The 10,300-nt window shown below is 44.4% G+C and overlaps 1 protein-coding gene across 1 annotated transcript; it reads right to left on the reverse strand.

Annotated features, from left to right (window-relative positions):
* Window positions 1-224: 224 nt before the first annotated feature.
* Window positions 225-9,333, reverse strand: LOC123990235 (gamma-aminobutyric acid receptor subunit rho-3-like). The gene is made up of 9 exons (XM_046290814.1): window positions 9,213-9,333; window positions 6,800-6,867; window positions 6,497-6,720; window positions 6,311-6,393; window positions 5,992-6,129; window positions 2,604-2,756; window positions 1,718-1,779; window positions 1,249-1,380; window positions 225-951 (listed from the first exon to the last, which is right to left on the reverse strand). Exons 1-9 carry the CDS (start codon window positions 9,304-9,306, stop codon window positions 646-648), a joined length of 1,260 nt encoding a protein of 419 aa, XP_046146770.1. The 5' UTR covers window positions 9,307-9,333; the 3' UTR covers window positions 225-645.
* Between the last annotated feature and the right edge of the window lie 967 nt (window positions 9,334-10,300).

Consider the following 10,300-nt stretch of genomic DNA (forward strand, 5'->3'; position numbering starts at 1 on the left):
GGAGATGCACTGCAGCACTTAATGCAGCTGGTGGCCACACCAGATACTGACTGTTACTTATTCAATTTATGTTAGTCACGTCTGTGGAACTTGTTAAGTTTATGTCTCAGTTGTTGAATCTTGTTATGTTCATACAAATATTTACACATTTTACGTTTATATGACTGGATATGTGGATAAAGGACATAAGATGCACCATTAATTCACCACAGAATTTAAACTAACTGAAAATCATAAATCACTCAACAATTAGCTATAGTAAATGTTCTCCTCTGTTAATATTCCTTAATTGGCAGTGACCACCATTTATTGTTTTAGTCTGGGCAGATTAAGGGCTACATACATTATTATTGGATTACACACAGAAAAGTGCCCTTTAGAATTTGGTAGGGTTCCAGTATTATACACTTCCCCAGAGTAGGAGTCCATACTCCATAGGGTGCCAGTAGTATCCTCAGTAGATTCCGACAGGAGAAGTCCATGTAAGGTCCCTCCCCTAGGTGGTCAATACTCCGTAAAGTCCCTATACTTAGCAGGGTCCCTCAGGAGGAGTACATACTCAGTAGGGTCCCAGTACTCAGTAGGACCGTCCCTCGGAAGGAGTTATAGTCAGTAGGGTCCCAGCACTATACTCAGTAGGGTCCCTCAGGAGGAGTACATACTCCAGTAGATGGTATTGAATAGGAGGTAGGACAGAGGGAAGGCCATGCGGGAGTACGAGTCGATCAAGTAGCTGTTGCTAAGTAGCAGATCCACGTTCTCCTGCACCGACCGTTGCCGGCGGAGACGTGTCCCCTCGATGGGTGGGTCCTCAGGGTTCTGGAGTGGAGTTCTGTGATGGCTGGAGGTCATGGAGGTTGGCAGACGGGGGAACGGGGTCAGCTCAATGTCACTGTCATGGAAACAGCCGTCGAAGGCCATGGCTTTGCTGGTGTTGTACGAGGTTGGGAGCTGAATGGGGGGACAGACATACACACATACAGATATATAACATCTCCATATAGATATACTGTGTATCTATAGATGTATACACATAGACCATGGAGACTAGTAGATAAACTAATATCGTCTCCAACCTGGGGACAAAGTTAGAGAGAAACTGCTGATGATTTCTGGGAGTGATGATTTCTTGGCGTCCGTTCTCTATCTAACCAGTAGAGAGCAGTGTTGTGCAGAGAGAATTCTCCACAAATATCCTGCCAGGGACAGGCTCTCTCTGCTCCTGGTATAATATGGATGACCTCTGACCTTTCCTCTCTTCAGTCGTCTCATCTCCTCTAGCGTAGAGCAGTAGTTGACAGCAGCATATTCTATCACTGACAGGAACACAAACAGGAAGCTGGTCCACAGGTAGATGTCCACTGCCTTCACATAGGACACCTGGAAAACACACACACACACACACACACACACACACACACACACACACACACACACACACACACACACACACACACACACACACACACACACACACACACACACACACACACACACACACACACACGCACGCACGCACGCACGCACGCACGCACGCACACACACACGCGCGTGCACGCACGCACGCACGCACGCACGCACGCACGCACGCACGCACGCACGCACACACACACACACACACACACACACACACACACACACACACACACACACACAGAGTAAGAATTAAAACTCTCTAGTTCCTCACCCACCCACGCACACACACTCGGTCACTTACCTGTGGCATGGAGGAGGACACACCAGTGATGATGGTTGACATGGTCAGTACTGTAGTGATACCTGAAGGGAGAAGACGGCATGCGTGTTAGGGCTGTAGAGCTCTAAACGGAGAGGACGGTAGGCGTGTTAGGGCTGTAGAGCTCTGAAGGGAGAAGACGGCATGCGTGTTAGGGCTGTAGAGCTCTAAACGGAGAGGACGGCAGGCGTGTTAGGGCTGTAGAGCTCTAAACGGAGAGGACGGTAGGCGTGTTAGGGCTGTAGAGCTCTGAAGGGAGAAGACGGCATGCGTGTTAGGGCTGTAGAGCTCTAAACGGAGAGGACGGCAGGCGTGTTAGGGCTGTAGAGCTCTAAACGGAGAGGACGGCAGGCATGTTAGGGCTGTAGAGCTCTAAACGGAGAGGACGGTAGGCGTGTTAGGGCTGTAGAGCTCTGAAGGGAGAAGACGGCATGCATGTTAGGGCTGTAGAGCTCTAAACGGAGAGGACGGCAGGCGTGTTAGGGCTGTAGAGCTCTAAACGGAGAGGACGGTAGGCGTGTTAGGGCTGTAGAGCTCTAAACGGAGAAGACGGCAGGCATGTTAGGGCTGTAGAGCTCTAAACGGAGAGGACGGCAGGCGTGTTAGGGCTGTAGAGCTCTAAACGGAGAAGACGGCAGGCATGTTAGGGCTGTAGAGCTCTAAACGGAGAGGACGGCAGGCATGTTAGGGCTGTAGAGCTCTAAACGGAGAGGACGGCAGGCATGTTAGGGCTGTAGAGCTCTGAAGGGAGTGGAGTGTGCATATAAACTATGGTAGGTATTTTATGTAGAAGTATAATCACGTGAACTTGGGTGTGTAGCCAGGTGTTTTCAGTGGTGTGTTTCCTGGTGTGTGTGTTTGTGTTTACCTAGGGAGACACGTGCAGGCACAGCTCTCCTGTCAATCCAGAAGGAGACCCAGGACAGCAGAACCATCAGCATGGTGGGGAAATATGTCTGCAGCATGAAGAAGAAGATATGTCTCCTCAGGATGAAGTTTATATACAACCTGTTATACCAACCTAGATAGCGAGAGAGAGAGAGATGATAGGTGATGGGGTGAGAGAGGGGGAGAGAAAGAAAGGGACAGCGTGAGAGATTGAGACAAAGAGACTAAACCCCTTACATACATACCCTTATTCCACATTTTGATGTGTTACAGCCTGAACTCAAAATTGAATAAATATATTTGTTTTCTCACCGATCTACACACAATACCCCATAATGACAAAGCAAAAGCCTGTTTTTAGAAATGTTTGCAAATTGATTGAGAATTAAATACAGACATATCTAATTTAGATAAGTATTCACACTCCTGAGGCAATACATGTTAGAATCACCTTTGGCAGCGATTACAGCTTTAAGTCTTTCTGGGTAAGTCTCTAAGAGTTTTACACACCGGGATTGTACAATATTTGCTAATTATCCTTTTAAAAATTCTTCAAGCTCTGTTGATTGTTGATCATTGTTAGACATCCATTTTTAAGTCTTGCCATTTTCAAGCCAATTTAAGTCAAAACTCTAACTAGGCCACTCAGAAACATTCAATGTCATCTTGGAAAGCAACTCCAGTGTATATTTGCACTACTGTTTTAGGTTGTTGTCCGACTGAAAGGGGAATTCATCTCCCAGTGTCTGTTGGAAAGCAGATTGAACCATGTTTTCCTCTAGGATTTTGACTGTGCTCAGCTCTATTCCATTTATTTTTATTCACCAAAAACCCCTAGTCCTTGCCGATGACAAGCATACCCATAACATGATGCAGCCACCACCATGCTTGAAAAAATGAAGAGTGCTACTCAGTGATGTGTTCTGTTAAATTTTCCCCAAACATAACACTTTGTATTCATGACATGAAGTTAAATTCTTTCCACATTTTTGCAATTTTACTTTAGTGCCTTATTTCTAAACAGGATGCAGGTTTTGGAATATTATTTATTCTGTACAGGCTTCCTTCTTTTCACTCGGTCATTTAGGTTAGTATTGTGTAGTAACCACAATGTTGTTGATCCAGCCTATCACAGCCATTAAACTCTGTAACTGTTTTAAAGTCACCATTGGCCTCATGGTGAAATAAATCCCTGAGCAGTTTCCTTTATCTCCGGCAACTGAGTCAAGAAAGACGCCTGTATCTTTGTAGGCTTGATACACCATCCAAAGTGAAATTAATACCTTCACCATACTCAAAGGGTTATTCAATGTATGTTTTTTTTATCCATCTACCAATACGTGCCCTTCTTCACAAGGCATTGGAAAACTTCCCTGGTCTTTGTGGTTGAATCTGTGTTTGAAATTGCCTGCTCGACTAAGCGACCTTACAGATAATTTTATGTGTGGGGTACAGATTTGTAAAAAAAAAGTTTTTTAATTGAACCTTTATTTAAACTAGGCAAGCCAGTTAAGGCAACAGACCTCCTGCGGGGACGGGGGCAGGGCTAATTTTTTTTTTTTTTGAAATGAACATTTAAATATAGGACAACACAACACTACATAAAGATAGACCTAGACAAGAACACAGCAAGGCAGCAATACATGACAGCACAGCATGGTAGCAACACAGCATGACAACAACATGGTAGCAACACAACATGGTAGCAGCACAAACATTATTGGGCACAACAGCACAAAGGGCAAGTAGGTAGAGACAACAATACATCACGCAAAGCAGCCACAACAATACATCACGCAAAGCAGCCACAACTGTCAGTACGAGGGTCGATGATTGAGTCTTTGAATGAAGAGATTGAGATAAATACTGTCCAGTTTGAAGGCAGATTTATAAGGCAGTCGTTCAAAAATCAAGTTAAACTACAATTACAATATGTCCATGCAACTTATTATGTGACTTGTTAAGCACATTTTTACTCCTAAACTTATTTAGTCTTACCAAAACAAAGGGGTTGAATACTTATTGGCTCAAGATATTTCAGCTTTTCATTTTTTATTAATTTGTAAACATCATTCCATTATACATTATGGTGTATTGTGTGTAGGCCAGTGACATAAAATCTCAATGTAATCCATTTTAAACTCAGGCTGTAACACAACAACATTTGGAAAAAGCCAAGGGGTGTGAACACTTTCTGAAGGCACTGTAATGCCCAAGGTGCAATTTTGAAATTTGGTTGTGCATCAGCAGTTTCCTCTTGTTATGTAATTCACTGATAGACGTCAGAGAGCTATTTATAACCTGTCAGAAATGTCCAGTTGATCAACTAACCCATGTTAGCTAGATATCTGGTTAGCCTAACGTACCAATCTAAATCTTGTATTTTTCATGGCCAGATTACGTGCCCAGGGGCCCTGACCCCCAGGTGGCCCCTATTGATTTTGTTGAGTCACTCAGGTATCATATGGCTTTCGGAGCCATCATCGACTCAGTGGGTTTTGTCCGACATTTCTCTGCACCTACTCACTGTCACAGTCGTACTCTGGACCTAGTTTTGTCCCATGGAATAAATGTTGTGGATCTTAATGTTTTTCCTCATAATCCTGGACTATCGGACCACCATTTTATTACGTTTGCAATTGCAACAAATAATCTGCTCAGACCCCAACCAAGTAGCATCAAAGGTCGTGCTATAAATTCTCAGACAACACAAAGATTCCTTGATGCCCTTCCAGACTCCCTCTGCCTACCCAAGGACGTCAGAGGACAAAAATCAGTTAACCACCTAACTGAGGAACTCAATTTAACCTTGCGCAATACCCTAGATGCAGTTGCACTCCTAAAAACTAAAAACATTTCTCATAAGAAACTAGCTCCCTGGTATACAGAAAATACCCAAGCTCTAAAGCAAGCTTCCAGAAAATTGGAACGGAAATGGCGCCACACCAAACTGGAAGTCTTCCGACTAGCTTGGAAAGACAGAACCGTGCAGTATCGAAGAGCCCTCACTGCTGCTTGATCATCCTATTTTTCTAACTTAATTGAGGAAAATAAGAACAATCCGAAATTCCTTTTTGATACTGTCGCAAAGCTGACTAAAAAGTAGCATATGACCCACTGAATAAATACATTTGATTTGATATGAAAACACATATGACATGGCAAAAAGTGTAGTATTGCAAGAAATTTGCTTTAAAACTGGGTGGCGGTTTGTTACTATGCCGATAAATATCTATCCGGACCCTTTGCCACCTAGGAAATTTGTGTGACCGGACCTTCTCAAATAGTAGTTGAGTACCCCTGGTCTAAATGGTATGAGAGATGAGACACATGGAACACAGAACACATACACAAATATCCAGACAGACCTGTACTGCTGTAGAAGGCAAGCCCACTGGAAGGGTGGAACTTCTTGATGAAGAACTGAGAGAGAACCATCTCATCTGTCCTCAGAGAGTCGTTGCCATTCTTCCAATACAACATCAGATCATTCTCATTATACGCATCTAGAAAGGGGGATGGAGAGAGGGAGAGAGGGAGGAGGGGGAGAGAGAGAGTTTGGTGTGTATTTGTCTAACCAATCAATCAGCAATCAAATTGTTAGTGTGGGTGCAGGTTTATATTTGGGGAAATATGTGTGTGTGCATATGTGCTGCTGCGTGATGTGTGTAAGTCAGTGTGACTCACAGCTCTCTAGTTCCAGTGAACAGTTCTGTGTGTCCAGAGGGAAGCTGCTGAAGTCCATTGAGCAGAGAGCAGTCACTGTGATCCTATAACACCCACATAATAATCATATGCCAATAGATAACATACAGTAAACCTACATATAGTAACACACACACGCACACACACACACACACACTGATGCTCTACCTGACGCTGTAGAGTATGCTTCCGTCAGGATAGACCCTGATCATGATGTTCTCCATGGTGGTGTCATGGATGAAGGACCTCTTGGAGTGGACGAAGAACACGTCAGGAACCCACATCTTCTTCACCAGACGCCCATCAAATGTCCTGCTCACGTTGCTACGAGATGGAAACGCCAGCCGCTCATCCTTCCAGTAGTGGCGCAGGTACAGAGTCATGGTGAAGTCCTGAGCAGAACACACACTCATGATTAAACACACTCAGACACGTGTGTGGATTATACACAAAGGGTACACAGGCTCATACCATGTTGACCTCTGAAATGCTGTCGATGCTCTCCACCTGCACATCAATGCCTACAGGGATGGCTGCACCTGAGAACAGACACGCACACACATCTCGTCAGGACTGGCAGAGCTCCTCACCCAAAACACCAAAACAGAGAAACAAACACCAACACCCTCATACATGCTTCAGTGTTTCTTGCCTCGTAGCGAGCATAAAAGGCATTTAGCTCGCCTGGGGAGCTCGCGGCTGGGTTTCCCTTTGTAGTCTGTAATATTTTTCAAGCCCTGCCACATTCGACGAGCATCAAAGCCGGTGTAGTACGATTCAATCTTAGTCCTGTATTGACGCTTTGCCTGTTTGATGGTTTGCCTGAGGGCAAAGTGGGATTTCTTATAAGCGTCCAGATTAGTGTCCCGCTCTTTGAAAGTGGCAGCTCTAGCCTTTAGCTTGGTGCGCATGTTGCCTGTAATCCATGACTTCTGGTTGGGAAATGTACATAGGGTCAATGTGGTGACGACGTCATTGATGCACTTATTGATGAAGCTGGTGACAGGTGGTAAACCCCTCAAATCCATTGGATGGATCCCGGAACATATTCCAGTCTGTGCTAGCAAAACAGTCCTGTAGTGTAGCATTCGCGTCATCTGAACACTTCCTTATTGCGCAAGTCACTGGTACTTACTGCATTCGTTTTTGCTTGTATGCAATAATCAGGAGGATAGAGTTATAGTCAGATTTGCCAAATGGAGGGTGAGGGAGAGCATTGTATGCGTCTCTGTGTGTGGTGTAAAGGGGATCTTGTATTTTCTTCCTCTGGTTGCACGTGATATGCTGGTAGAAATGAGGTAAAATAGATATAAGTTTGCCTGAATTAAAGTCCCCAGCCACTAGGAGCACCACTTCTGGATGAGCATCTTGTTTGCTTATGGCCTTATACAGCTAGTTGAGTGCAGTCTTAGTGCCTGCAGGTTTGTGGTGGTAAATAGACGGCTATGAAAAATGTAGATGCGAACTCTCTTGGTGTGTGTGGTCTACAGCTTATAATGAGGTATTCTATCTCAGGTGAACAATACCTCTTTAATATTAGACATTGCGCACCAGCAGTTATTGACAAATAGACGCACCCTCGTCCCTCTTCTTACCAGACGCAGCAGCGCTGTCCTGCCGATGCACGGAGAAGCCAGCCAGCTCTATATTATCTGTGTCATCGTTCGGCCACGTCTCGTGAAACATAAAATATTACAGATGTTAATGTCCTGTTGGTATGATAGTCTTAATCGTAGATCGCCCAGTTTGTTTTCTAATGATTGCACTTCAGGCCAGTAATACGGAGGGTAGTGGTGGTTTACCTACTCATCGGCAAATTCTTACAAGACACTCCACCCCCCTTTTTCTCCGTCTTTTCTTCACGCTGATGACTTGGAATTTGGGCCTTGTCTTGATAAACCAGTATATCCTTCACATTAGACTCATTAAATACAAAAATCTTAGTCCTGTTTGAGGTGAGTAATCGCTGTTGTGGTGACCAGAAACTATTTTCAGTCATAAGAGACGGTAGCTGCAACATTATGTTTAAAATGAGTTACAAACAATGCAAAAAAAGAAACATAATCACACAGTTGGTTAGGAGCCCGTAAAACGGCAGCCATCAACGGTGGTGCGATTATTATATGTGTGTTTTAATTGATCATTTTTTATGGGTGTGAATTATGTTGATGTTCTCTGAATGTTAGCAGCCTTTCAGCCCAATAAACATAGTTTTAAATGAACCTCCCTCACAATTAAACAAACCACACACACACACACACACACACCACATCTTGTAATTAAGCCTCTGCTTCCTCCTGTTGCACAGAGTGACTCATAAACCAACAGAATAAACGTCTCTATATTACATTTAAAGCCTTATTAACCAGTCAAACGAGTCTCTATCTCACTGTCAATGACCTGTTTGGGTAGTATGAAGGCCTGTCGTCCACCCTTGGTTGAACTGGGCTGTTTCCAACCCTATTTCCCACCCCTCTATCTGTTTCAACAGACCTGGATTATAATCCAGATTACTGTTTATGAATCCCCCCCAACACACACACACACACACACACACACACACACACACACACACACACACACACACACACACACACACACACACACACACACACACACACACACACACACACACACACACACACACACACACACACACACACACACACACACACACACACACACACACACACACACACACACACACACACACACAGTGTGTAATGTGGGTCAGTGTTGATTTGGGATATGTTCAGGGAAACCCAGTGGCCTGCAGGTCCTCTCATAGCACGGCCATCGTACGCATCATTAAAGGGGGACAGAGAGTGACTGATTGGATTAGTTTCAGTGTTTCCTGTGTATGGTGGACATGCGTGCTTCTCACCTCCAAAGCCAGGTCTCATAGCGAAGTCGTGCTCCTCGATCCTCAGCAGCTGTTCAGTCTTAATGAGTAGAGACTTGGTGCTGTCCTGCCGCATCAGTTTATGGTCTATACGCCTGGAAAGACAACACACATTATAAACCCACACACCCCAACACCCTGCAATAGTTGAGCAATATGTTTCTTTCATAAGACTAATTGTAGGGTTTGATTGAAGAAACACAGCCTGCGGTTTTCACAACAGCCCTCCCACATACACACACTGCCAAATTTGGTAATTAGCTACTCCCTGGAATCACTCCAGACTTCTTCTGGGCCGGCACTCCGTAACTTGATGAAGACTGATATAGCTGGAAGCCAAGGTGGACCCCAGGTCGGGGAGTAAGAGCAAGGGAAAAATAACAACAATGGTTCTCAAACCTCTCCTTGAGACTGCCAGACATTTCACAGTGTTGTTGTAGCACTGAATAGATCAAATAGATGGAACTGTTGTGTGTCCCCAGGAGAGGTTTGAGAACCACTGAAGTACAGGATGTATAGGGTTATGGAGGTATGTGGTTTACAGGGTTACGGAGTTATGTGTGTGCATGCCAGGGTTGGGATCAATTCCAGTCAATTCAGAAAGTAAACCAAATTACAATTCCAAACATTGGAGAGAATTTGAATTTCAGTGTACTTTCTGAATCGACTGGAATTCAAAATGAATTAGCCCTAACCCTGATGCATGTGTGCCTATAGTATGTGTCCTCCTACCCTCTGTGTTTGTTCTTGCTGTGCTCCCCCAAGTAAACGTCTTTTTGCCTCTGTCGTCCTGGGTTACGGATCCCTGTCACCATGGTTACAGGCCACGTCACGGCCCAGACCAAGCACAGCCACTTCACGGCCAGAAGGACAGCGTTCATGATGTGGTCAGGGTTGGAGTTAAAGGTCAGGAGTTCAGTTCATCTTTATGTAGCCAGTATAGTCCACAGAGCAATAACATGTGTCACTGTTTTTCCAGGGAAACATGAACTAATAAAAGCATATTAGAAAAATAAATGGCAGTCACTTAAAGCAGGGACTCCAATAGAACTATGATTGCTCCGATCACA

Source organism: Oncorhynchus gorbuscha, linkage group LG12 (assembly GCF_021184085.1).
Source record: "Oncorhynchus gorbuscha isolate QuinsamMale2020 ecotype Even-year linkage group LG12, OgorEven_v1.0, whole genome shotgun sequence".
NCBI classification, from domain to species: Eukaryota; Metazoa; Chordata; class Actinopteri; order Salmoniformes; family Salmonidae; genus Oncorhynchus; species Oncorhynchus gorbuscha.

Coding starts and splice junctions, on each gene's coding strand:
- LOC123990235 (XM_046290814.1), bottom strand. CDS start 9,306: ATGCGGCAGGACAGCACCAAGTCTCTACTCATTAAGACTGAACAGCTG. Junction 6,394..6,496: donor AGCATACTCTACAGCGTCAG/GTAGAGCATCAG, acceptor TGGGTGTTATAG/GATCACAGTGACTGCTCTCT. Junction 952..1,248: donor GACGACTGAAGAGAGGAAAG/GTCAGAGGTCAT, acceptor CCCCCCATTCAG/CTCCCAACCTCGTACAACAC.